Here is a 25,435-nt window from a genome sequence, read left to right as displayed (position 1 = left end):
TCAATTCAGCTAGTTATGCCTACTTTGAAAAATATATTGGGTAAGGCAGGTGTAAAAAACTTAGTCAAATTTTGTTTGTAGGGAGATAGATTTATTTTTATAATAAAAAATATATGATTTTGTCAAAGCCCTTGTAAAAAAATATTTATACAGCGTAAAATAAAAATCACCTTGCAAATAAAAAAAATAAAAGTGAAATAAAATTTAGAAAATATGTTTCAAATTTGGTATCGAAAATTGTCCCCGTAATTCAATCTTTTCTTTGTTAATAAATGTCTGTCTTTGGACTCCAGGCCCTAGTTTTAACAACTGAGACCTCCGACCACCCATCTGTGGTTGGCTTGTCGGCGGCGGTGACGTACGATACTAGAGTCAATACCGGCTGCTCTATGTTTGTCATGTATATCAGTTTTTAATCGGTCTTCCGTGAGTTTTAGCATGCCAATATTTCGTTCAACAGCCTGTAGAGACGCATCTAGCCCGTGATTTCCTTCGATAATATGCTGTGCTTCTTTAAGATGAGTTCCTGGGTGTCGTTGGTAGCACTTCACTTGAGGGCGGTCAAGGCGTTCTCGTGTCGTCAAGTCACTGGCTGAGACAGGTCCCTTTTTAAAGAAATAATTTTCAATCAAAATTAACGTTAAGTATTTAATATGGAGCTCTCATCCTTTAGTTGATTTTGAAGTTTGAAGGGATCAGTTTGTTTGAGAATTTTGATCCCTACTCTCGGGACCCTAATAAGCGTCCCACCCCGCTAATTAATTTTTTCGAAAATTTTCTACCCAGGACATTCTTATTCCAATTCCCCCGTATTTGAAAGTTCCCTCTTTTGCCCTAGATTCTGCTGTATTTAGCCTCCTTTTTAAAAATTTCCCACCCAGAATATTTTTATTCCAACCGGTGGGGGGGGGGGGGCATATCAGGTACCCGAGAGTAAACCTTCTGTGATATATTTTGTTCTAATTATTTTCCAACGCCGAGAAATGACAATTTAAAGACTCTCAAAATCGGTTCTTACACTTGGGAAAAACTTAGACAAAAAGATTTGGAGGTCTTTCTCAGGACCATGAATAGAATCTACAGGCTGGAAAGTCTCAAACCATCTGATTAAAAATTAGTAATTTCAGCAAAAATTATATTCAATCGTAAAGAAGCATAAGACTTTTTCTCAACGTATGGTACGATTGGAATATTGAAAGCCAAAGCAATGAAGGGGATGAGTTTATGAACTATGAGTTGCACAACGAGAAAGTTTGAGCTAGGGAACGATTCCTGTTGAAATTGCCTGGAAAATGATTTCAAATTTTGATGAACGGGTTGGGAATGTACTCTCGGGTACCTAATAGCCGGGGGGTTGGAAAAAATCTCAAAACTTAATAAGCGGGGGGGGGGAATAAAAATGTCCTGGGTGGAAAATTTTTGAAAAGGAGGCTAATACATACAGCAGAATTAGGACAAAAGAGGGAACTTTCAAAAACATTTTCCCAAAATTAATAAACGGGGGGGGGGGGGTGGAATAAGAATGTCCTGGGTGGAAAATTTTCGAAAAATTAATTAGCGGGGGGGGGGGCGGCGGCTATTAGGTACCCGAGAGTAATTGCCGGAGTGGGTTGGAAACTTTGCGAGGGTAGAACTTGCTTCCACTTTTTTACTGATGGATATGATTCAATCATGAGCGCTATCAAAATTTAAAGGTTTTGTTTTTAAATGAGACTGATCTCGTTTGATCTCATCAATTTTAATTAACAAGCTTTTTCACATTGGATTGAGAGGAATGTGGAGCAAGATTGGTAAAAAATAGGGAAAGAAAATTTCTTTTTTGCTTATATCAACATAAATAACAATAGGCAGACATTGTCCTAATATGAAATATGTGCCTGATATGAAACGGGGACACCACTTATGTAAAAATGAAACCTGACTGGGCTAGAGTTTACCAGAAGAAAAAATCAATTCATGATATTCATGACGTAATGTTTTCTACGGAAAGTCTACGGAAAGACCCCGGCTTTTCCCAGTAGTGGCAAATTTTATACAATTAATTTAAAGTTGCAACATCGAAATAAGGGACTGGGTTTGTTGTTACTAACCAGAGTGTAACCACGTGTGATAGCTGTCGTGTAATGCCATCTGTTACCACGATGGATAGCCATTCGATTCTCGCCTGATGTTAATTGAAGATGTTGCTGTCAACGAAAGAAAATTAATGAATATTTTCATAACAAGTGCTTTTGTATTGTTACGAGTTAGGTTCATTTTTTTCGCATCATGAAGAGGTCGAATTTTAAGATGAGTGACGCCTTTGCTATTTCTGAAACGTTTGACAAAGGATGGGAAGTTGGGAACACAGATTTATAAAGCTCGAAGGGCTAGATGTCGTACTTAAAGCCATCGCAGACAAAAAAATATTGTTGCTATTGTTTTCGAAAATCCGCAAAGCTTCTAATTGGTCAAGTGCTGAAATTCTAATGTAATGTCACGTAACCTAGGTAAGATTTCCTACCTAACCACGGCACACTTTTCAACCGAAGCACGACATCTAGCCCTTAGCCCTAGGCTTTATAATTCTGTGGTTGGGAATGCTAGAAAATAGTCTTGATTTAACAAATTGCCAGCTCCGACCTCGTAGACGCTGTGACAACAAATCACAAGAAACCAGATAAGCTCACGGTACGTAGAGGCTTCGGCTTCGTCTAGTATTTTTTCAAGGTACATGTTTTTTTATAAGCAAGTGTCTGTCCCTATATCAGGCTCGCATTTACTTAGCATTCTATTGTTCTTAAACAATAAAGCCATTGTTTAGGTACCAAAATCTGAGCATAATACTTAAAAACGGGGAGTTTCCAAACATCGACCAGAAATGGCGACCACGACCAGCGACCACGACCGGCGACCAGATAAATTTGGGTTATCGAGTTTTTCCTCTTTCTCCACCGTAGAGTCTTTCTCTTATGATAATTCATTAATCGAATTGAAGAGTACAGCTCACCCCTGTCTCACCTACAGTGATTATAAAGCCACGTGCAAAACGTGTAGAGCAGCCATTTCAACGCTCTTGGAGCTTGAATAGATTGTCAATTTCTATCCTTTTGTATTTTCGGCATCAAAGTAATTAGTGGCAAAATTTGTGCTGGAATTTATTTAGGAAGCTTTATATTTGATCATCAGATCATTATTTTGTCCAAATAAGTCATTTTGACAATGTAAGGACAATAGAATAATTGATGAGATTCATATCTCTAAAACTGCCCTTCCCAGCTTTTGCCTACTGACAATTTCTATCTATTCATACTAAAGGCATCTCATTCGGTACAATTAAATTATTTGGTGTAATAAAGTTTACAGGCATCACACTTAATTGCCCTGTCAATATTTTTGTCAAAAAGTGTAACTTGGTCTAGAAAATGACTGGTAACGTCAAAGGTCACTTTTAGTATTCTCAGCTAGAGTAATTCTCAGCCACGTGCTCAGTGGATCATTTGAAAGCCACATCATGACTCGATTTGGATGTTCTCTACGGTGGAGAGAGCAGATAAACTCGATAACCCAAATTTATCTGGTCGCCGGTCGTGGTCGCTGGTCGTGGTCGCCATTTCTGGTCGATGTTTAGAAACTCCCTTAAAAACGTTATACTTATAGAAAAGGACATGCATGTGTGCAACATTTCTTACCTTCATAGCGACAGTCTCTGCTACTTTCTTTGTCAATCCATTGTTGACACTTTTATGAAAATCTCTTTGAACAGCTCGCGTTTCATCAATGGTAAACTCCACGTCCCTTAGCAACGCTTGCGATTTTTGTACAGCATTGGTTGCCATAGCAACTGCTTGAGCAGCTTCTGGTGTGTATGGTCCCAATGGGTTGACCTCAAGTTCGGCTGATAGAAAAGAGAAGGAGATGATGCTCTGAATACATGTCTTTAAAAGTATTAACCTCACTCGAGAATACACCTTTTCGACCGTAGCCGTCAATTGCCGCGCGGGCATTTTTTTTGTCCGTTTTACCACCCTAAAACTTTTCCAGTCTTTTTTTCGCACCTAAAGACAATAGAAAAAAGAGTAAAAAAAGGATTGGAAATTAAATACCTTATCGACCCTTTTTACGCCGGCCCTAATTTAACGCCGGCCCCTTTTCCGCCGGCTCTTATTACGCTAAGAGCCTAAAAATAACGCCAATAAGGGCCGGGGTAAAAAGGGCCGATAAGGTAATAAAGTGGCACGCACCTGACCGCGCGACTATGGTCGAAAAGGTGTATTACAGAAACTTTGTACGACGTCCTACTGTCCCAAAGATTTGACAAGTATAATGTTATGTTCCAAAAAGGATTGTGTATAAAATAATAAGAAATTGACATTTAAAAGTTCAATTAAATCAAACGTTAAAAGCATCGTCCTCTTGTTGCAAGATCTATGAAATCCTAGATTTTTTTACCTAATACCAACGTTTTGACTGGTCGATATAGCATCCAAATACGACGACACGTCTCCTACAATACGCAAATACTTTACTCGTACCGAGATTTTCCAATATTTTTCCTCGCCTGAAGGCTCAGAGAGATATTACGAAAAAATCCCGGAGCTCGTAAAATATTTGTCGTATTGCACTCGAAGTCATGCGATAACTAGTACACATGGCATCTTCTTTATTTTCAATTTTGAACTATACTTTGGAACTTAGAGTAAGACGCTGCTTCAACCTTCAATTGAGTATGTTACTTTTGTATCGGATGCACAACAAATTTATTTTAAGCCCGAAAACACCAAAAGAAAGGAGTTTCGTGAATAATCAAGTAAATCTCAAAGGGGAAAATAGACTCTTTTTCTTCGGAATTTTCGGGGTTTAGATAAATCTGAAAGATTACTTTCCATCTTTGCAAATTTGTATGAAGATTTCAGTGAGGTTTTTATCTGTAGCTATATTTCTAGTTGTTTGGATAAAAGACAAAATAGAAGATCTCTAAGAAAAGATAAATACTGAAAAGGTAAAGAGAAAAAATATTTTCAGCAAATTTATTTTATTTTCCAATCTTCAGTTTGTATAACTCCATGTAGTTCATGTAGGGAAACCGAAAAAACATAACCACAATTATCTTTCTTTTCTATTTTACTTTAAAAAGTAAAAAATAATTCTCGGTCAAAGAATTTGTTAAGAAAAAGTAAAAAATAACTCTTTCTTAATCTGAGAAGATTAATGAAGATATCGAAGAGATACATGATCAACCTGAATTGAAAGAAGTTCTTTAACTGTTTTTTTTGGTCAGTTTATTTATAAAAAGAGGTGGTCTTGCTCATATATATATTCTAAATTCAACAAAGGTTATATATAGTTGGTTTAAAAGAAAAAGGCACACGGGAATATTTTGAAAATTGAAAATTCTCAGCCTTTCGTGTCTTACTTTATTATTATATTTTTACCCTATTTTTAGCTTTGAATTATGGCCTTGCATATGTGGGATTCTATGTCTTATTTAAACTTGCATCTTTTTATCTGTAGATTACCTGCTCTAGTGATTCGTAGCAATGTGGCGACTGGCTACTCCGCACAGAGGATGCCGGTTCCGTATTGAGCGGTCTAGGAGTAGTCTCGTTAGAATTGTCTTACGCTGTAGTTTAGACTACCTGCAAGCTTGCAAGACACTAACACACAGTTTTTTGGATCAATTGCGTTAATCAGGCGTGAACCACTAGGGAACAAGACCAGCACACATTCACCTCATCCACGGTGTAGTCGATACCTAGCACAGTCACCGACAGCCTTACTGAGTTTCTGCTATAGCAATAATTTCATAGCAATTTAATGTAATCTAAATACATCTATCAAATCAATAGAATGGGATTCAAGTTTACAGTACGACGAATCGAGAGACGTCAGATTTTTGTGTTCAGACCTTACGGTCTTGAACGAAAGCTCTGTTTTCTTTCTTTGAAACGTTCCGAAACCAATATGAACACTTCCTATCCGTAACAAAAACAATATCGAAGCGGTGCTTATCCGTAACGTCTGAATATGGTCTTATAAATGAAGTGAATTTAGACGTTTGACGTCATTAAAACCTTATCTAAAAAATTCAAAGCTTTTAGCTAAAGGGATTGATATGTGTTTTGCCAGATTTGGTCACACCATTCAATCGAAAATAAGATAAAACTTAATCCGAAATTGATTTTGCCATTTATCTATGTGGAGTCAGATCACAAACATCAAAATTTTCATTTTTGAAAAACCTAATATTTTGCTTCACAATTAAAGCATAGTCAGAGTGATATCAGTGAGTGGCCTTACAATTCCTACAGCAATAACACGCATGGCGTAATTTTCAGTCCTTTTAAACCGTTAGTCATTAATCTTCGCAATAAACAAATTAATTGGAAATAAAACTTTGGGGGGGGGGGGGCAAACGGATAGGGGCTGTGTGTGGACGGCGTAATGTGTGGTATTTCTAACGTCATTTTGGTGACAGATAGGTCATATTGTACAACTCTGAGCTTCTTTCGATCGGAAAAAAACGAATTTAGTGATTCAGCATAGTCATTATTATTAAGGAGTACCACCAGCACATTTATTTGGTTTTTAAGGAGAATGATTAAATCTTTACACAGACGTTTGATTGTTTTGGTAATTTTGGAATCATTGTGAAAACGTTTATCATCTAGATGGAGTGTGTGAAAATAAGTTTAAAGAGGCATTGACAATTAAAGATAAAACCCTCCCCCCCCCAATGAACTTGGGCTTGAAAGCTTCCGGAAGACTTGAATTTGTTCTGCTAGCTGATTTAAAGTTTTATCTTGTTTTGCTAGCACTATGGCAAGGTTTTTCATTCAATCGAAGTCAGGAAAAGCCCGATAAATTCCCAAATAAAAATAATGTTACTAGGGGAGAGAAATAAGGGGTGTTTACTCACCAGGTAACGATTGATGATCAATGTTCTTGGCTTTCAAAATACGAGCAGAAGCACTGTCCCTGCAGATTAAATCTAAAACTCGGTTGCGTTCCGACAAAACAGCTTTCAATCTTTTGCGAGCATTATCCAAATATTGAAGTGTTTGCTGAACAGCACTCAATTTGGACTCCAGTATTCTTTTCAGTTTTAGAAGAGTCTTTTTTTCGGCTGCCAAAAGATCATCGCATCCGTCTTTTTTCTAAGGTATAAAATTATGAGAATCATCGATCAATTTTTCTGACTATGAGTCTATGATGTTATTTCAAAATCAATAACATTTTTCTATCATTTCAACTAAAGTATTCTACTAAAAAATCGATATATCAAAATCATTTAAAAAAAACTCGGACTCTTACAGTATAATAACACGATTTTGAGTTCCCCAAACTTGTACTTGTTTGAGTTGCAGAGACTTGGCTATATAACTTGTCTAAACTTTCCATATAAATGTATTATAACGTATCTTTCTGTTTCTGTGAGCTCGACTTGCTTGAAAAACTGTCTCTTGGTGTAAAGCTCCAAGATGTGACTTTTGTCTAAACGGCATGAGTAACCCGATTACCAAAGATTTTAAAGCCAGTCTATATGGTATGTGCCATATTTGATTGGAAGAACCTAAGATGTGACCCCGAAAATCGATGTAATTTAATCAATACTTTGGTAGGGTTAATGATCTTATAGCGGATCTTCTGGTAGAGTTGTTATTTTTGTTGAACATGTTGGAGTTGATGGTTTTGGTGAATCAATCCGTGGAGTTAATTGTTTTGATGAATATTTTGTAAAATTGGTGATTCTGTTAAATCTTCTAGTGACATTGATATGGTTCTAGTGTTAGAGTTGATTTTGATGGTTCCGGTGATTCTGTTGATGTAAAAGCTTCTGGTGAACCAAGGGGAGCTATCTTTGAATTGTAGAGTCTTGAACAACGCCATTAGATTTATCATATGCTAATATTACCATAATCATTGCATCAAAATCAAAATTAGCAAATTAATTCATAAAAATAAAGATTGACTGTGTCAGTATTTTACTGTATTAGAATTCTGCTCTTGTCAGAATGACTGATTTGGCCTGCTCTAATTTCATGAACCTTTTCAGAGATAATAGAATAACTAATAACATTTACTCCTTACTTACTTTTTTGATAAATGTACTGTAAGGATGGAGACTTCAGCAAATTCAAAGAATTGTACATTTTTGCCGAAAAATTCTGATTTTTTTGCTCTTAAAAGAGTTGAAAATTTGAGAAAAATGCACTGTAATTTGGTACGAATTTCATTTCACTAATTTTTCACTACAGTACTGTACACTGTTAAGATTCTAAAACTCAACTTTTATGCTGCATATTTCGTCAGTTACTTAGAATTATCAGTTATCACTGCCTGATTCTACTCTACTGGTTATACTATAGAAAAGTGCCATACAGTATTCATAATTTTATGAGCCAATATATGAGTTCATCTGCTTTAAAGTGTACACTAAATTTTCCTTTGCGATGCTTGTCATTTTCAATGAATGCTTCAATCCTCACATGCCATTTATACAGTATAATTTCTGAGAAAAATAATTCAGAAAATGAAGATGAAAAATGAAGAACAAAAAAATAAACTTTTTATGCTCATTGTGCTATTAAAATCATGGCGTTCTAAATTTAGAACGCCAAGTATACCTCATTTTTGGTTTGGAGGTGCTTTGAAGCCTCTTGATTTCAGCTTTTTACACTATCGTTATCGAAAAAATTTTGGCAGGAACTTAATTTATCAGGAATTTAATTTAGTGGATGGCCAGAAAAGTTTTTTCAGAGGGAATATAATTTGACGGTTAACTTGAAAAATTAGATTTGGCTAGAATTTAATTTAAAATTTAATTTATCAGGAATTTAATTTAGCGGATGGCCGGAAAAGTTTTTTCAGAGGGAATATAATTTGATGGTTAACTTGAAAAATTAGATTTGGCTAGAATTTAATTTAAAATTTAATTTATCAGGAATTTAATTTAGCGGATGGCCGGAAAAGTTTTTTCAGAGGGAATATAATTTGACGGTTAACTTGAAAAATTAGATTTGGCTAGAATTTAATTTGGCGGATGAAGGACATTTTTGTCCAAAAAACGCCAATTAGCATTACATTAAAAACAGAAAACCCTGTTTTAAAGCTTGAAAATAGCACACATTTAGAGCAACTTAAATTTGGCAGGAATTTTATTTGGCGTATGATGGAGAAAGAATTTAATTAGGCGGACACCCTTCTTACTGTAGGGCCATAACTTTCTGCAGCATTTAATCATGTGTGAAAAATAAAATTGCATAATTGTAATCTGAAATCAGGATGCTTCAAAGTACATCTTAATCTGCACACACCAAAAAATGGAGTCTCTAGTGTACCGAGAGGGATAAGGCGGCAATCAAAAATATGTTGCGTTCTGGTCCTAAAATGACATAAAAATGAGTTGGTCGGTTGGTACCAAACATTATGTTCAGGTTTTTGAATAATTTTCAAATGTCCAACGACTTGAGTCGATAATTATGTTGCCGCCAAAAAAAACCTGATGATTTTACCGACTTTCCGAATCGGGTTTTCTTGTAAATAAACAGTGGTCGGACGACCTTAATTGCTTCTTCATTTTTCATCTTCATTTTCAAATACTTATTGAATGATTTTTCTCAAAAATAAAAGTGTTCTGCATGGTTTTTTCAATGATGATATGTGTAAAATTGAATTATTTTTTTTAAAATGGCAAGAATAAGCAAATGGACCATGGAATAGATGGTTTTACTTTTTCAATTTTTTTGATTTAGTTATTATTTGTTGATTAAAGAAAACAATTTGAAGCCAAAAATTATGATAACTCACCTGTTCTTTCAGAGGTCGCAAATGTCTACCTGATCGGCATTGTTCATTTAAGAGAATATCTTTCCTCAAATGCTCTAGAGCGGTTTCTAATTTTTCTTTGCTCTTCAAGAACGATTTGATAACTTCTTCTGTATTCAACAAATTATCACGAAGTTTTATAACAACAGCACGAGCCGATCTCATATATGAATGTATCTCAGCATTGCTCTGCTGGATACAATTATCTCTTAATGAGGGGAGAGGATCTAACTGACGACCCAATTCGTTGAATTTGTCACTCCTTTGAACAACAGCTTGTGCTAGTTTAATGTTCTGAATAGTATCTTTCTTCCATAAATCTTGGCCGATTGTTGCCTCCATCACGTAAATTAAATTATGAAATATTAAAGTCTATAGATAAAGCAAAAGTTTGTCTCAAAGCATCTTTTTGTGTTTGTCCTGTTGCAAAATTGCCCTTCGTCCCAACCAGATGAGCAGTCGGTCGCCTACCATCTTTGTTTTGTAAACAAAATCCTGTGGTCGCCCGTAGCCTATAACAACATATTTTTCCTACGGTACCGAAAACATTCGATTATTGCTCAAAATTTAGAGGGAGAGTGACGATGATTGCAATAAATTTTGTGAATGGAGGTGTAATGATTGATGTACAAGCATATTTTAGTTTGTATAATTTCATTGGGAGGGTCGTTTGGATTTATTATTATTAATCTTTTTATAGTCTCTTTTCTTTGTTTCAGGCTCTAGTCGAAGAGCTTAACCCATACCCAAGAACATCAAAAATAGTCTGTGGGAAAAACAAAAAAAAATAATTCTGAAATAAATAGATTTTTATGTAGAATATAATGGGTGCAAAAGGCACAAAACTTACACAAGATGACTTGAGAGAGCTGCAAAAAGCCACTTATTGTAAGTATTGATGCTGATTTTACTGCTTGTGTAGAAGAGACTTAAAAAAACAGCAATTGTTAGTTTAGACAACTCAATTTTTATCCTAAAGTTAAAGATTCAAGAACTTAGCTACGGTATGTATATCTTTCATTTGATGCACGAATTTTTGCAAACTGAGCTGAAATTCCTAAAATAACTCCCAAAGCTAGTTTGCAAATGTTCATTGTTTCCGAGAAGGCTTTCCTTATAAAATCTGCCTTGTCTGTCATGAAAAAGTTAGTTCTGAAGCAACTTTAAAAAGTAAGTTTTGCAGAGTTTTGGGGTACAGATTTGAGGGAGGATGTGATAAATTCAGATGTATAAATGATGGATAAAACATGTAACAGCTAACAAAAGACTAAAGTTTTTAATGACATTAGCTAGGCAACCTGATAAGTGTATTATAGTTGATTAGTTTTCTGGCGAGATTTACAGAATCTGAGAATTATTAATTGATTCAGATGGAAGTTGAGGAACAGGGAGTACTAAAAAAAGGACAGTTATTAGGGTATCTCAAATGCAACTTTTACTATACAGTAGCAGTCCTAGACTGGCCAGTAATCTTTTAGATCATAAAAGTTATATTCATTAGTTCTTTTAGTCACAGAATCTCAAATGGAGTCAACAATCAAACGTCCAAGTCAAACCTCTAGGAAACTGAAGAAAATTTGCAAAGAATAATGTGCTTCATAAGTTCCATGCATCATACGCTCAACAACTGCTCCAACTTGGGACTATCTTATGCAACATGGGACGGCCCTTTCACCACCATTTCACCGAACCTCCAAAGTCATTTGATTTAAACTCAATGAACCACGTATTAAAAAATAGACAATTTCTCTTTCGCAACGAGCAGGCTTTTAAATCGAAATATGTAGTGGAAAACACACGCAAATGTGAGCGTTTGACGTTACTCGCGCGGCAAGTTACACACTCGCTATTTGTTAATCTTGTCAGGCGGTAGGCAGTTAGGTGGGGGTTCTCTAATTCTCCATTCAGCGTCCGGTCATTTTAAATGAAAACAAAAGTTAAAAAAGGCGCGCTATCAGTGAAAGTTGGTGGAGTAATCAAAACAAATTTGTTGTCAAAGAGATTTAACAGTAAGTGAAAATACAGGCCAGATATCAACAAGTCCCATGTTGCTTACACTCGTCCCAAGTTGGAGCAGTTAACGTTACCAAGTTGGTGATCGATCCTATTTGCAACTGAATGTCTTCAAACACAAAAGAATCATACAAAAACAAACTTCTGAAGAGTTTCTTTTTAGTTATCTTCCTTGACCTGTTTGCAGTACTGTGTAAAAAAATTCTAATAAAGAACTAGAAAAGGATGAGAAATTTAAGTTTGCTCAATAGCACAGAAAAAACAACAGGTTTTTTTAATTAACATGCCATATTGCTACATGTGGACAAAAAGAGAAAAAATAATTCAAAAGCCATTCATAAAAATACTGTGGGAAATTGCCTAAAATTTGAGTCATAGATGAAAGAATTTATCCAACCAGACCTTCAAAACTAATTTGAAGATCAACTTCCCAAGAAAAAGATCTACAAGGGAAACGGAGCCACCAACATCTGCGCACATACATCCGCGCACCGCCAGATATGCTATTTCCCAGAAATTTTGCCGGGCCTCAAACACTGACCCATTTACATGTGCGGAATTATTTCTATTTTAGCCTAATAAACAAGGCCTTAAAAATCAAAGCGCTGTCCCAGGAATTGAATGACAAAATTTGGTTGGTTTACATTCTGGCTGGTGCACGTTCGCAATCAGACATTTTGTCTCATTTTAAGTTTTCAAGTTTTAATTAATTGTCTTGGGAACTTGAACTTGATTCAGCAACTCTCGGTAACTCTCGTCCTTTTTGTTGCAAATACAATCTGTAGATATGTGTAGATGATGGATGTTATTTTTTCTGAATGAAAGCTTGATTTCCTAGTGCGACTAACGGACAGGGGAAAAGAAGACTTGCATTGTTATCAAAAAGGGGACTCTGCACATTTACTGCGGTAATTTTCTCTGTGAAGATTTTGAACGTGAATTGAATTGAATTATATAAAAAGTGCTGCACCTTTTGGCTTCAAGCTAAAGGATGCAAAGTGACCTGCTTAACAGGTCAAATCTCTTATTTGCAAATTCTTCACAATTGAAGTTACTATTTTCCTAAATGTTCTAAGACAAGTATTATGAAAGAGATAATCAGGAATGTCCTTCAAGAATGTTTTCTATCGCTCTTAGAACATCTCAAAATGTATCATTATTTTAGCTAGAACATTTAAATTGGTTGATCGTCCTGAATATTTTCGTGAAGTTCAAGCACAGAAGCGTTTTCATTTTATTCGAATAAAATTTAAAACATATATTTAGACGTTTCGGTGTCTGAAGATGGTGATCAATCATCAGTAAAATTGAATTGAAATTCTCTAAGTTAAAGTGTTCACAAACTGTTCAGGGGGGGTCGGTACTAAGTTGTGATGGCCAGTGCCGGGTGGTGGTCTGATAAGGCAAGTAAAAAACAACTTAGTACATGGTACTAAGTGGTGGTCCTAATTGAAAAAAACATTTTTGCAACTTTGTATCAAGGGACTAAATGGTGGTCTCAATACCAAATATGAGGTATCAAGTTAGTATCTGGTACTCAAAACCCTGCAAAATCACACAACATGTTCTTTCACTTTCTCTTGACTTGTCCAATTTTTAAGAAAATGTAACAAAATGAGTTGAAGAGAAAGCTTTTCTATATTGTACAGACGCGGCGGCACCGGGGGCTAGTCCGACCACATTTTTTCAAAGTAAAACAAAAATTTAAGTATTAGTCAGGTAGAATTAGGTCATAAACCACCAAAACCGGGACAAAAAGGTCCAGGAATATAACGCGAGATATATATAACGATTTTAAAATCGAAAAAAAGTGCTGAAAAGCGTTTTAAACGATTTTTATAATCGTTATATCTCGCCAACGGCTGATCTTAAAATATTAAACCATATATTTTTCTGGTGATTCCTGACATGTTCCTGGACCTCTGTGATAAATTTCATCTCTACACCATTTTTGTCTGGGTAGTTATGCAATTCTACCTGACTATATGTTCACTGTATTTCTCAAGGAAAATCACGTATGTTCACTGTATTTCCCCAAGGAAAATTTTAAGTACTATGTTCACTGTATTTCTCAAGGAAAATGACGTATGTTCACTGTATTTCCCAAGAAAAATGAAGTTAATCAAGCCAAATTTGTTTGATAATGTTGAAACAAACCTGTTTTAGGCGATTTAGAAGGGCTAAAATCCAAAAATGTTCACCCTTCGGTGGCGCCTCCTTCGTCAGTATATCAAGGCCCTATCAAGACAAGCTTGTTATAAATTTGTTTTTATTTGAAACTTTATTTCTTTTGATTAAAAAAAATTGGCTTGAAAATGATATTTGACTTGACCTAACTTGACAGAGTGGTGTGGTATGTTTTTTAATACAGTGTTGTAAAGTTTTTTAGAAAATTTAAAGGAGGTGTACCAGAAAGTACCGTTACTAAGAATTAAAGGGTGGTATACATATTTTGAGGGGGAAAATCAGCTTAGTACAGGGTACTAAGTGGTGGTGGTCTCAGATAAATTTCAAAAAACAAGAAAGTACAACTTTTCGGCACTGGTCCAGTACCACAACTTGGTACCCCCTGAACTGTTTCAAAATTGAGTACATAAAAAGAGGAGATAATAAAAAAAATTGAAAAAATCCGAGCGAAATATCAAGAAATAAAGAACTCACTTAAAATTGCTACACTGGGTTTCATGCTGGCGCAATCTTCAAGCAATTTAGGTGTAATGTAGATTTTATCAACATAAGAAACCAATTTTATGGTTCAGTTCTTGGGAAAAATTTCCCTTCAAATGATACAATTTACATAGTAAGTTGCTTACTCTAGTCAAAATTATTAAATTTTGAAGTGAAGCAAATTTAGCGACTGCACATTTTCAGAGATACAAACATCCCATCTCTTTTTCATATGCTGGTGCACAATCAATCAAAGTTAAAAAAAAAGGATTCACTCAATTCACTCAACAGCTTACAAGAAATGGAATTAGGAAAGTGAATGAAGTGAACTCTCATAGTTGTTTAGGAGAACGCAACGGTGTATTGAATAACAAATTACTTCAGCATAAATTTCTTTTCTTATCATTAATAAAATTTGTGCTGGAGTAATTAGTTATTCAAAAGACCATTGCATCTCCCAAACAGCTATTCTTAAAAGGTATTCATGCAATGCTTACTGTAAACTGGTAGTACATTAAATGGTTTCGGTTGCAAATAAAACTCAACTTTGGCAGCGTACCTCATCTTATGTGTACAAATTTGTGATTTGACCAGATCAGGTGAACATTTGACTTAAATTTTATGTACACAAATCGATCAGATGGGCCAACCATAAGAAATAAATTTTTTCCGATTTCCTCCAGCTCTGGGTGAAAATTTTCTTCATCTTCTCCTGGCCACACGTTTTTTTTTCAACATTTCGACCTTTCTGTAATTTTGTTTCCATTTTTTTCAAAAATCTAAAAAATCGTTCTTTAGTTCTAGATTAACATATAGCACATTGGGGGCTGCCTCAATTCTGATTTTACCTATTGTGTTTTTTGAATTTAAATCTGAATTCATAGACATTTAAAAAGGGTAGACCTTTGTAGTGGTGTAGCGGTCGCAGACTATAAGCATATGCAGGCTCAATTTTTGGTACCTAAGCAATGGCTCTATTGTTTGAGAACAATAGTAGAATGCTAAGCATAATGCGAGCCTGATATAGGGGCAGACACTTCCTTATAAAAAAACATGTAACATAACTTCATTTCAAATTTAAGTAAAATTCATCTATATGTAATTGTACCATGATGCCTGCTGTTTTCTAAGAGCTTAAAAAGTCAATCTGAACTGAGGCAACCAATTTGCTTATTTTTTACAATTCTGATCTTCTAAGCCTTTTCTCTGAGTTTTTTAATAAAGCTCACATTGTTTTAGCATTTAGTACTAGTTAGAGAGTTACGTTCAAAGTCTACACATAGTCTACAACTGTCAAGTTAAGACTGTTAAAATCAAATACAACTTTTCTGTATTGTTTTTTTGCATAGGATTGACAAAAAATAATTTGGGAATACTTTGTAATTGATCATCTTATGCATCTTTATCTAATTGAAGCCACACTCCTATTGTTTAACAATCTTTGAATAGTCTATTAAAATAGTCAAAAAAGAATCTCTTATCCTGGAGTATGCATACTTATGAATTTTAATCCTTATCTTATCAATAACCAAAACAATTGAAAGTTATCCTTTGTAGCCCATTGTTTTATTTCTTTGAGTAAGAAGGCGGGGCTTTTGCCAGATATGAAAAACTTTTATGATGATCTATAACTTTTTCTTCATGCTTTGCCTTTTAAAGAGAAAACAGCAATTGAATCTGGCTCCAAAATTACAGAAATTAAAAAATATGTCAGAATATGTTATTATAAGAACTCCCCTTGATATACTCCCCAAACCATGAATTATTAAGATTATTTTTGTTATATCGGGTTTAAAGTAGGGCCAAAGTAGTCAATGGAAGGAAGTCATTTTTTTGTCACTCCTTTTATCGTGGTGAAAGCAGCAGTCTTTAATAAAACACTTGAAATCACGAATGTACTTTTGTACATAAGATAATTGTGGTCTGCAAGTCCTCCTTTTCTACAAAGGTTATCAAAGTGTTTTTGGTATTGGAAGTGTCTATTCCAGCCAGGTCCTTCATTTTAATGACATTGACATTATTAGCGTGGTGGCAGGGGGGGCAGGGAGCATTGGCCCCCCAGCAGCAGATATTTTTGGGGAGTGCCGGAATACAAAGAGTGCAAAAATACGTCTCTTATTACAAAATTTGGCGCGTCTCTTTGCTTTTTTACACCATAACACCTGGTAGTTTTCTACCTAAAAAAGAGAAAGTATCCAAAGATATTTGTGCTCCCTTCGCTTGCGATTTCTAATAATGCCATCCCATTTTGCCCAAATTTTGGTCGACCACCATGCTACTGATTGGCATTAATTCACTACTCATAATCGGAATGAGATAGTTTATAATGAGTAATTTTGTGTTTGAATATATAATTTCCCAACCTTGCTTTCTATGGAGGAATTATTTATGAGTTTTCTTTCCATAAAATCTTCTTTATATTATTATTATTTAGATTTTCAACCTTTATTCCTCCCATGTCAGTTTCAATAAATCAGTTTATGCAACCTTGCCAAACAAGGTCTGTAAAGGGCCTTTCTCATGTTAAATTAGGTTTCAAAATGAAAGAATAATTTAAAGAGACTTTTATGAAAGATCTCAACTCAGGTATATAATCCTCTTAAAATATGTCTAATGTGTTAATAAATGAATGAGCTAGAGAAAGATTTGATGTGTTTGACTTAAAATCTTTTACAGATTTTGTCTGAGCCAAGATATTGCAAGGGCTTAATGTAGAGGAGTGACAAAAATGATTTTTGAAATTTCATAATGAGGGGATTTTCTGATTTAGTTTGTCTCACTTTCATAAAAAGCTAATGTTTTGAAAATGATAAGGAATTTACAAAACTTGCTTGTTCATTGACGGTTAAAATTTTCAAATTAACCCGTATAAATATTTGGGCACTTTCAGAAAAGTTAGTTTTTGGAATAGTTAGTATAGAATAGTATAGAAGAATATTTTCTCTAAGAAGTGTAAAAGTTTAAACCGATTGTCTAAGAATTATGTTATTGATGTACAAAAAGAACAACAGAATAAGCACCAGTTGATAACAGCTATATTGAATTTGAGCTATCTTAGTTTTAGCAGTATTTCTGCCTGAGGAACAGTATACAGGGATATTCAAAGTGATTAAAAGTAATATCCTGTCATTATTATCAATTCTTTTTTGATCTATTTTATCAGAAACTTGTAATCCCTGCTTGTTGACAGATTTTTTTTTGTATTTTAACAGAGGTAATTAGATACTATCAGCATGTATGTTTTAATAAAATGAACTCAGCTTTGTTTTCTGATACTCAATTCATTATCCAGAACCTATTTTTAAAAATGTAGTATTGGCCTATTATAATAAATTTTATTGATAATAAAGAAGTTATCAACAGGTATTATCTGGCCCTTTTTTTAGTCAATTTTTTTTATCCATTACTTTGAAAACATATGTTTAACTTTTTAAAACCTTTTAAATTTCTCTCTCTCTTTTCAGTCGACAAAAAGGAACTACAGAAATGGTAAGATATTTGTTTCTTAACATTTTTATCTATTAGCTCCTTATTTATATCTACTCCGCCTACGTAGTTATTTGAATTTCTACTACTCTCTTCTTGCTAACAACTTCAGCAACAGACTTACTATGATCAAAATCAACTTAGCTAAAAGAGATATTGTGCAGTGAATAATATACAAGGTTGTTACTTTCAGGTACAGAGACTTTATGAAAGATTGTCCTTCAGGACAGCTGCATCAAGAGGTATGATCTCAATAGCCGTAGTAGTCAGGCTATTATACACTAATTAAAACTTCATAATTAACTCACAAGGAAAGGATGACGTCATAATTGACTCATATTTATTACATAAAGTAAAACAAAATAACAACTTGATGCTGTCAATTGTGACGTGCATAATTATGCTATTTTTTACAATTGTTGTTATTCATCAAATTTGCATTATTTTCCAAATGTATGTAATATGACTGACTCTGCTTACGCCAATTTTGAATTTGAACTTTAATAACTACTTTCACTTTTGATTTGTAAAGAATCTGCTATCAGTGATTCTGATAGCAGAAAAAGGAAGTACTTTGCTTTCTGTTTTCGAAAGATGGAAATTTTACATTTAATTTGTGGTGTCATTATGAGATAGGCTGGGGTTTCATCGATCGCTACTACGACTAGAGAAGCCTCAACCAACGATATAAATTAAATTTAACCCTGGGGTATACGCATCTTAATTATTGACTATTGTTGCATTTTTACTTTTAGGAATTTGAACGTATTTATCAACAGTTCTTCCCGTTCGGCGACCCTTCGAAATTTGCAGCTTTTGTTTTCAAAGTATTCGACAAAAATGCTGTAAGTTTTAGACCTCTAATCTATAGAGATTGCTCTAAAACACATTTTTAACTTTGTTTTCCTTTGTATTATTTAGAATAAACGCCCGAGCGTTTATTAAATTTTACAATTTTAAGAGGGGCGTTCAAAAGAAGGGGGCGTTCACTCGAAGTAATACGGTATCCTTAAAATTAACAAGGCCTATGCCTTTGACAAATAGACACTAAACCGTCTGGAATTTCAAACAACTTAATAAAACATCTTCTCCAATTCCAATCAAATTATAAATCATCCCACTTCTTTTGCTTTTCACAGGATGGGTGTATCAGTTTTAAAGAATTTATCACAGCTCTATCCATTACATCAAGAGGAACGCTAGACGAAAAATTAGAATGTATGTCTGACAACCTTTTGATTTAATTCATGTCCAAGCAATGGACACAAAATCAGATATTTATTGAAAATTTTAAATTCGCCTTACTTTAGACTGCATCTATACCCAATCGGCACACAACGTTGTTTCAACGTTTATCTAATGCTCAAAAAGTCAATTTGACGTTAGATGAATGTTGAACAAACGTTGTACGTCAAACTGGGTATGAAGATGTACCTCCCTGCTAATAAATCTTTTGAAAATTCAAACCTGGATCGTACCAGACCTTTGATTTACTGGTCATTAAGAATCATTATCTCTCTTCCGAAAGACTTCTTACCTGAGACTAAATAAATTTTAAAATATTAGTTTAAGATTATAAGAAGAGAAAATGTTCACTGGATCGGAAAGTTGGAAGTTTTCTTTCGGTTTTATTTTGACGAACGTGTTTTTAAAACTTGATTCAAACATATCTCAAACATCATTCATTCTTCTTTCATTTCTTTTTCACAGGGGCATTTTCATTATACGATTTGGATAAAGATGGGTATATTACCAGAGATGAGATGTTACACATTGTTGAATCTATCTACAGAATGGTGGTATGTTTCCTAACTAGCTCTCTTCTCAGTAGGGTATGAAATAGTCTCAAAACTATAACTGTCTGGTAAAAATTGTCATTTAAAAACACCACCTACAATGGATCTTAAAAACATTATTTCTAAAAATTCTAAAAATTAAACTTGAAAAGGACACGCATGGTATCAGAGGAATGTAAAGAGATGGAAAAACAGCTTCTTGAAAACAATGGAAAAACGGCTCGTCATATACCAGGTCTCTTGCCCTTAAGGGAGTTTATGTCGAGTAAATAGGTTTCTTTTGTGTTGTCGGTATAAAAAATCTGCATAATTAGCGTGTTGTGACAAAATTCTTTTGTTTCAAGCCTGATTATGCGCAAACTTTTAGGGCTTATATTTTGGGTACACCTCTCCTATATGAAAAGGTACCTATATCTTCTTGCTCAGAATTTCCTAGCGATTCTACTGATATAACCGCATCACGACCGCACCAGACCGCACCATAATATGGAAAGCTAGAGCTCGAGAAAACTATAACTTCATCTTGATTTTACTCGACTTCTGACAGTTTTACAAGAACCAATTTAATATCATTGCGTTAAGAATTTCTTTTGCTATACATTGGTAAAAATATTGCTCCTTATTCTTAAAAATTGAACCGACTACTAGTAGTCGGCAAAAAAGGAAAAACAAATTTTCATTTTTATCTTCAAATCATGTAGAAACCGTCCGATTTGTATGGCGAGCCGTCTTTTCTGGACTTTCATTTAATGACCTAATCAACGTTTTTACAATAGAATTTTCAATAGAAGTGATCGTTGAACTTTGAGTAATCAGAAAAGCTGTTTTTCCATCTCTTTACATTCCTCTGATGGTATGAGGTCGAAATACTGCATCGTGTTGTGTTATTTTAATTTCTATTCCCAATAAAATTATAATAGTCTATGCAGGCGTCAGCATCTTCAATTTCTTCTTGTTTTTGGACCTACCCCGGTGGGGTAGAGGTCCTATAAATTAACCGATGTCCGTCCGTCCGTCCGTTCGTTCGTTCGTTCGTCCGTCCGTCTGTTACCAGCTTTTCTCAGGATTGGCTCATTAGTTTTTTCTGATTTTTGGCACAATGATGCAAAATGGTAATGCCCAAAATGTGACGGAGCCCGATTTTCGAAAAAAAATCATTTCCGGCCGAAAATGCCGGAAATATGCCGGAAAAACCGGTTTTTTGGCATTTTCTCGAGATTTCATCATTAGTTTTTTCAGATTTTTTGCACAAAGATGCGTATTAGCAATGCCTAAAACATGGCAGAGTCCGATTTTGAGAGAAAAATTCTTTTCCGGCCGAAAAATGCCGGAAATATGCCGGAAATCGCCGTTTTTGCAGATTTTCATCGGACTTTTTTTTCCTTATATTTCGTTGTTTTTTCACACAAAAACATTAATAATAGCAATGTCCACGATCAAGCATGGTTCAATTGTCGATAAAACTGATTTTTGAAGCCGGAACTTTCTAAAAATCGCCGGAAACAGCCGATTTTCTCTCCGGAAAAAAAAAAAAACGATATTTCTTGAATTTCTCGAGCTGTACTTTATATTTTTTTATGAAATTTTGCACACTAATGTAAAATGACAATACCTAAAAAGTGACGGAGCCCGATTTTCGAAAAACATTTTTTTCCGGCCGAAAGTGCCGGAAATATGCCGGAAAAACTGGTTTTTTGGCATTTTCTCGAGATTTTATCATTAGTTTTTTCTGATTTTTTGCTCTAAGATGCGTATTAATATTGCCCAAAACATGGCTGAGTTCGATTTTTGAGAAATTTTTTTTTCCGGTTGAAAATGCCGGAAATCGCCGTTTTTGCAGATTTTCATTAGATTTTTTCCTTGTATTTCTATGTTTTTGACACAAAAACATTATTGATAACAATGCTCACCATCAAGCATGATTCAATTGTCATTAAAACTGATTTTTGCGACCAGAACTTTCTATTAATTTTTTCCCTACAACCCTTCCCTCTCCCCTTATCAACAATCAATGATGAATTTATTGCGTTATGCATTTTCGCTAAACGCTATGTTTTCTGACTGATTTTTTTTCATTTTTCTCCTTGCATTGCTATCTAACTTTCATCATCAGGTAGGTCCATTCAGCATCTAGCTTGTTTTAATTGAAATCTTTATAAGTTCAAGACAAAGCAGAGTCAGATTTTTGAAAAATTGAAATCGAAAAAAAATACCTTTTTATCGAGTTGATTTCTTTATGTCATCTTAAGCCATTAAAATAGAACTTATGGTAAATCCAACCAATTTTCCCTTAAAAATGAACTTGCTCATAAACTGTCTCAGTTCTAGAAATATGTTCAAAATATAAAAGTCAAGACTGTTGGAATTTGATATTTGAAGATTTTTTAAACAAAAATTTATTTCGCACCCTACAGAGGCTTCACTGTTTTTCTTTTTCCATTCGTAAAATTAAATGATTTTGTTAAAAGATTTTCATCAATTCAAAGAAAAATGTTCTTTATATTGTGTAGTTTATTGTAATTATTTTCTCATCACATCTTGAAAAAAGACCAAAATTTCACCAGTGGGATACTTTGTTTCCCTAAAGAATCTTTTTTTCACGAAAGGTTGATGAAGATTTTCTTGTTTTATTCTTTTTTTTTATTTCAACAAATAAAAACTCGTGCTATTTTCTAAGGAGCTTGTCATTTTTACATTTTTTTTTTATATTAAACTTTATACCTTATTCAAAATTGAGTCTTAAATCTCGTGAGACGCAACCGTATGTTGTTTGTTCAAAGGGGGCCACGAATTAGGTCTAGCAAAACCGACCTTAAAGACAAAACTCCTAACCCCTCTAAAATCTTAGCAAATTTAGATGTCCAAGGTAGGCAATTTATAACCCTTATTGTACATCGAGTCTTTCAGAGTCAAATTTAACCGTTTTCCAAGATAAAATAAGATCCACTTATTTAAGCTGAAGTCGCTTTAGAAAAGAAAACATTTTTTGTTAAACACTTCAACTTTCAATATTTTCCTTCCATCCATTCATAGGGGAAAATGGTGGATTTACCAGAAGATGAAGATACACCAGAAAAACGCGTCGACAAAATCTTTCAAAAGATGGATAAGGTAATAGTCTATTTTCTTTTTTAAAAATCTATTTGTTTAGCATGCCAGACTACAGGCTTGTCTGACCTTACATGGCCATTACCATAACAACCAAAATAACATACATTAATATTAAAATATGCCAAAGGACATGTCTCGAAAAATATCACACACTTGTGTTTCGTTTTATCATACAATCAAACCTTTGCTTTTTATAGAACCACGACGGTCAACTAACAATGGAAGAGTTCAGAGAAGGCTCAAAATGCGACCCTTGGATCGTACAGGCGCTTGCTATCGACCTTCCCGAGTCAGAAATAACTGGTGAAGTAAAAACTCAGCCTACAACTTAATTATTTTTCCCTCGTACTATTGTTTTTCGAAATCAACTCCCGTTCTCTCACACGACCCCGGATGCTTTTTGCTGACATAAACAATATGAACAGACTGGCACAGGTGGTTCGACTCTTTCGTAGTATATTTCGGTGCAAGGTGGAGGTGATGAGAAAATTATAATTACCACGTAAGCCATTTTAATGTATTATAGTTCGATAATTACACTATATTTGGCTTGGTAAAACAGAAAATGGCAGCATTTCAGGAAAATACAAGCTTAATTTTTTTGTCTCGACAAAAATACTAATATTATTCAGTTCCTAGCTGTATCATACTACTTACAATTTTTCTGATTATTTTTTTATAATTAATAAAAAAATGAGTCACAACTAGCATCATCAGACAAATTCACGATAAATGCTAGTTTTACCTCATTTACTTGCATACATGCACATTTTAGTTTCATTTACAATTTTCGTTATTTTTCTCGGTCAGTCAGCTTTACTTTACCAGTCAACCATGAGTATTCTATAATTACGTTTGTTAAGTTTTCCATCTTTTTTTCTAGCCCGCTCCTAGACCTTATTAGGACCCCCCCCCCTTTTTCAATATATAAAAATGCTTCCAGCTGTCTAAAGAAACTTTCAACTAAAGGTCCCAGCCAGATGTTAGACCTTACTTTAATCTTACCTCGGCTTCCTGGTAATAATGCACTCTAACTGACATGATTTGAACCTATGATAGACTGACTGTCTTTTGCTTTTTATGCTTCCTTTTTTTGTATCGTATTATGACCATTATTAATATATTATTTCATTTGGTATTTTTTCCTTCATATTTTGTTTTATAGGGGTTAACTATTTATGAGAGAGGACCCATAGAAATTGTACTATAGACCGAAATAATTTTCATTATTTTTCGCTTTTTTGTATGTGGCGTTAGTTTCCCTTATTTTCCCATCTTTCAAGAATTTGAGAAAGCCTTTTCTTGATATGATCAACCAATTAAACATTGCAAAGGATAATTTACCACAAACATTACATAAACTCAATACAATACCTCTGGATTTTTCTGTGCGCTGTGGACATTAAAGTCGTATAGGCTGAGAAATGCTTTTGTCATAAATTAAATTCTTGATATGCGTAAGTCATTTTTCTAGCGGAAACACCCTAAAAAAAGCCGGGATTTGACCTCTCTCTGTTACTAAAAATAGAAACACAGAGGTCAAAAACCGGCTTTTTTGGGTGCTTCCGTTAAAAAATATGACGTCATCTTGACTTACGCATATCAAGAATTGAAATCCTTATATTTTCATCAATGAAACGTTTTAAAAGGCTTTCTATTCCTTTATTTTCTTACTTTTACTACCAGCTATCTATAATTTTCCCACACTTTTTATTTATATTAACTATTACACGAAAATAATTAATTGTCTTAATTTTTTTACATACAACAATTTTGTGTTAATTTTCTGAAACTTTGTTGTTATTTTGAGTAACATAACTACGTTTTATTGTAATTTCAGTTAACTTTTTTTTGCGATTTAATTTTTTTTTGTTCTTCTTTTAGGGATGGATTATTAAAAAATCCGAGAAATATAAACAATGTGTAAATAACAACAGTTACTTAGATGCTTAGTTATCATTACCCATCATGCATAGTTTTTAAAAATCATCCCCACTGTTTGTGCAGTTTGAGAGAAATAGACCATAATTTTTATCCTCTGATGTAATTTTTCGATTTCGATTTTCGAACTGATTAAAAGCCATTAAATCTAAATTTTGAATTAATTAAAAAATCCCAATCCGTGATTGGAGCAAAAACAATTAAGAGGGTTGTTTAAAGGGACATAAACGCAGTAAAATGTAAACATTACGCGAACCACGTGTCATTAAAGAGGACAATCAAAATTACGTGTCCAAAACAAACTTGTAAAACAATTGAAACAATCAAAATCAGCAAGATTTTTTATTTTGACATGTGACATTTGTTTTGATTTTGTATCCCGTTACATACGGTTTGTTTACAAATTTCGTCAGTACTTTTATGTCTCTTTAAGATGCTATTTCTGATTTTTCTAATTTTTTCTGATTTTTTGGGAGGATTGTAACAAAAGGTGGACATCTGATGCTGGTTTTGTTTCACCTCAACAAACATCCTCCAAGAGTAAAAAGATTTTAAGAGAGAAAAATGAGCCATAAAAGAAAATTAAGTAACATTCTTTTATTACTTAAGGCTCT

General features: G+C 34.1%; 2 protein-coding genes across 2 annotated transcripts; one reads left to right on the top strand and one right to left on the bottom strand.

Moving 5' to 3' along the window:
* Positions 1-74: 74 nt before the first annotated feature.
* Positions 75-10,302, bottom strand: LOC136803786 (tektin-like protein 1). Its single transcript, XM_067060512.1, has 5 exons — positions 9,790-10,302; positions 6,899-7,136; positions 3,672-3,877; positions 2,091-2,186; positions 75-605 (listed from the first exon to the last, which is right to left on the bottom strand). The coding sequence occupies exons 1-5, from the start codon at positions 10,147-10,149 to the stop codon at positions 303-305; spliced, it is 1,203 nt and encodes a 400-aa protein (XP_066916613.1). The 5' UTR covers positions 10,150-10,302; the 3' UTR covers positions 75-302.
* Positions 10,303-10,496: 194 nt separating this feature from the next.
* On the top strand, positions 10,497-24,824 carry LOC136803788 (neuronal calcium sensor 1-like). The gene is made up of 8 exons (XM_067060514.1): positions 10,497-10,695; positions 17,952-17,976; positions 18,167-18,215; positions 18,729-18,818; positions 19,113-19,191; positions 19,684-19,772; positions 22,803-22,880; positions 23,078-24,824. The coding sequence occupies exons 1-8, from the start codon at positions 10,632-10,634 to the stop codon at positions 23,210-23,212; spliced, it is 609 nt and encodes a 202-aa protein (XP_066916615.1). The 5' UTR covers positions 10,497-10,631; the 3' UTR covers positions 23,213-24,824.
* Positions 24,825-25,435: the final 611 nt, after the last annotated feature.

The sequence above is a fragment of the Clytia hemisphaerica genome, unplaced genomic scaffold (genome assembly GCF_902728285.1).
Source record: "Clytia hemisphaerica strain Z4C2 unplaced genomic scaffold, Clytia hemisphaerica genome assembly, whole genome shotgun sequence".
NCBI lineage: Eukaryota > Metazoa > Cnidaria > Hydrozoa > Leptothecata > Clytiidae > Clytia > Clytia hemisphaerica.
The sequence above is the reverse complement of the archived record's forward strand: the minus strand, read 5'-3'. Positions and strand labels throughout refer to the sequence as shown.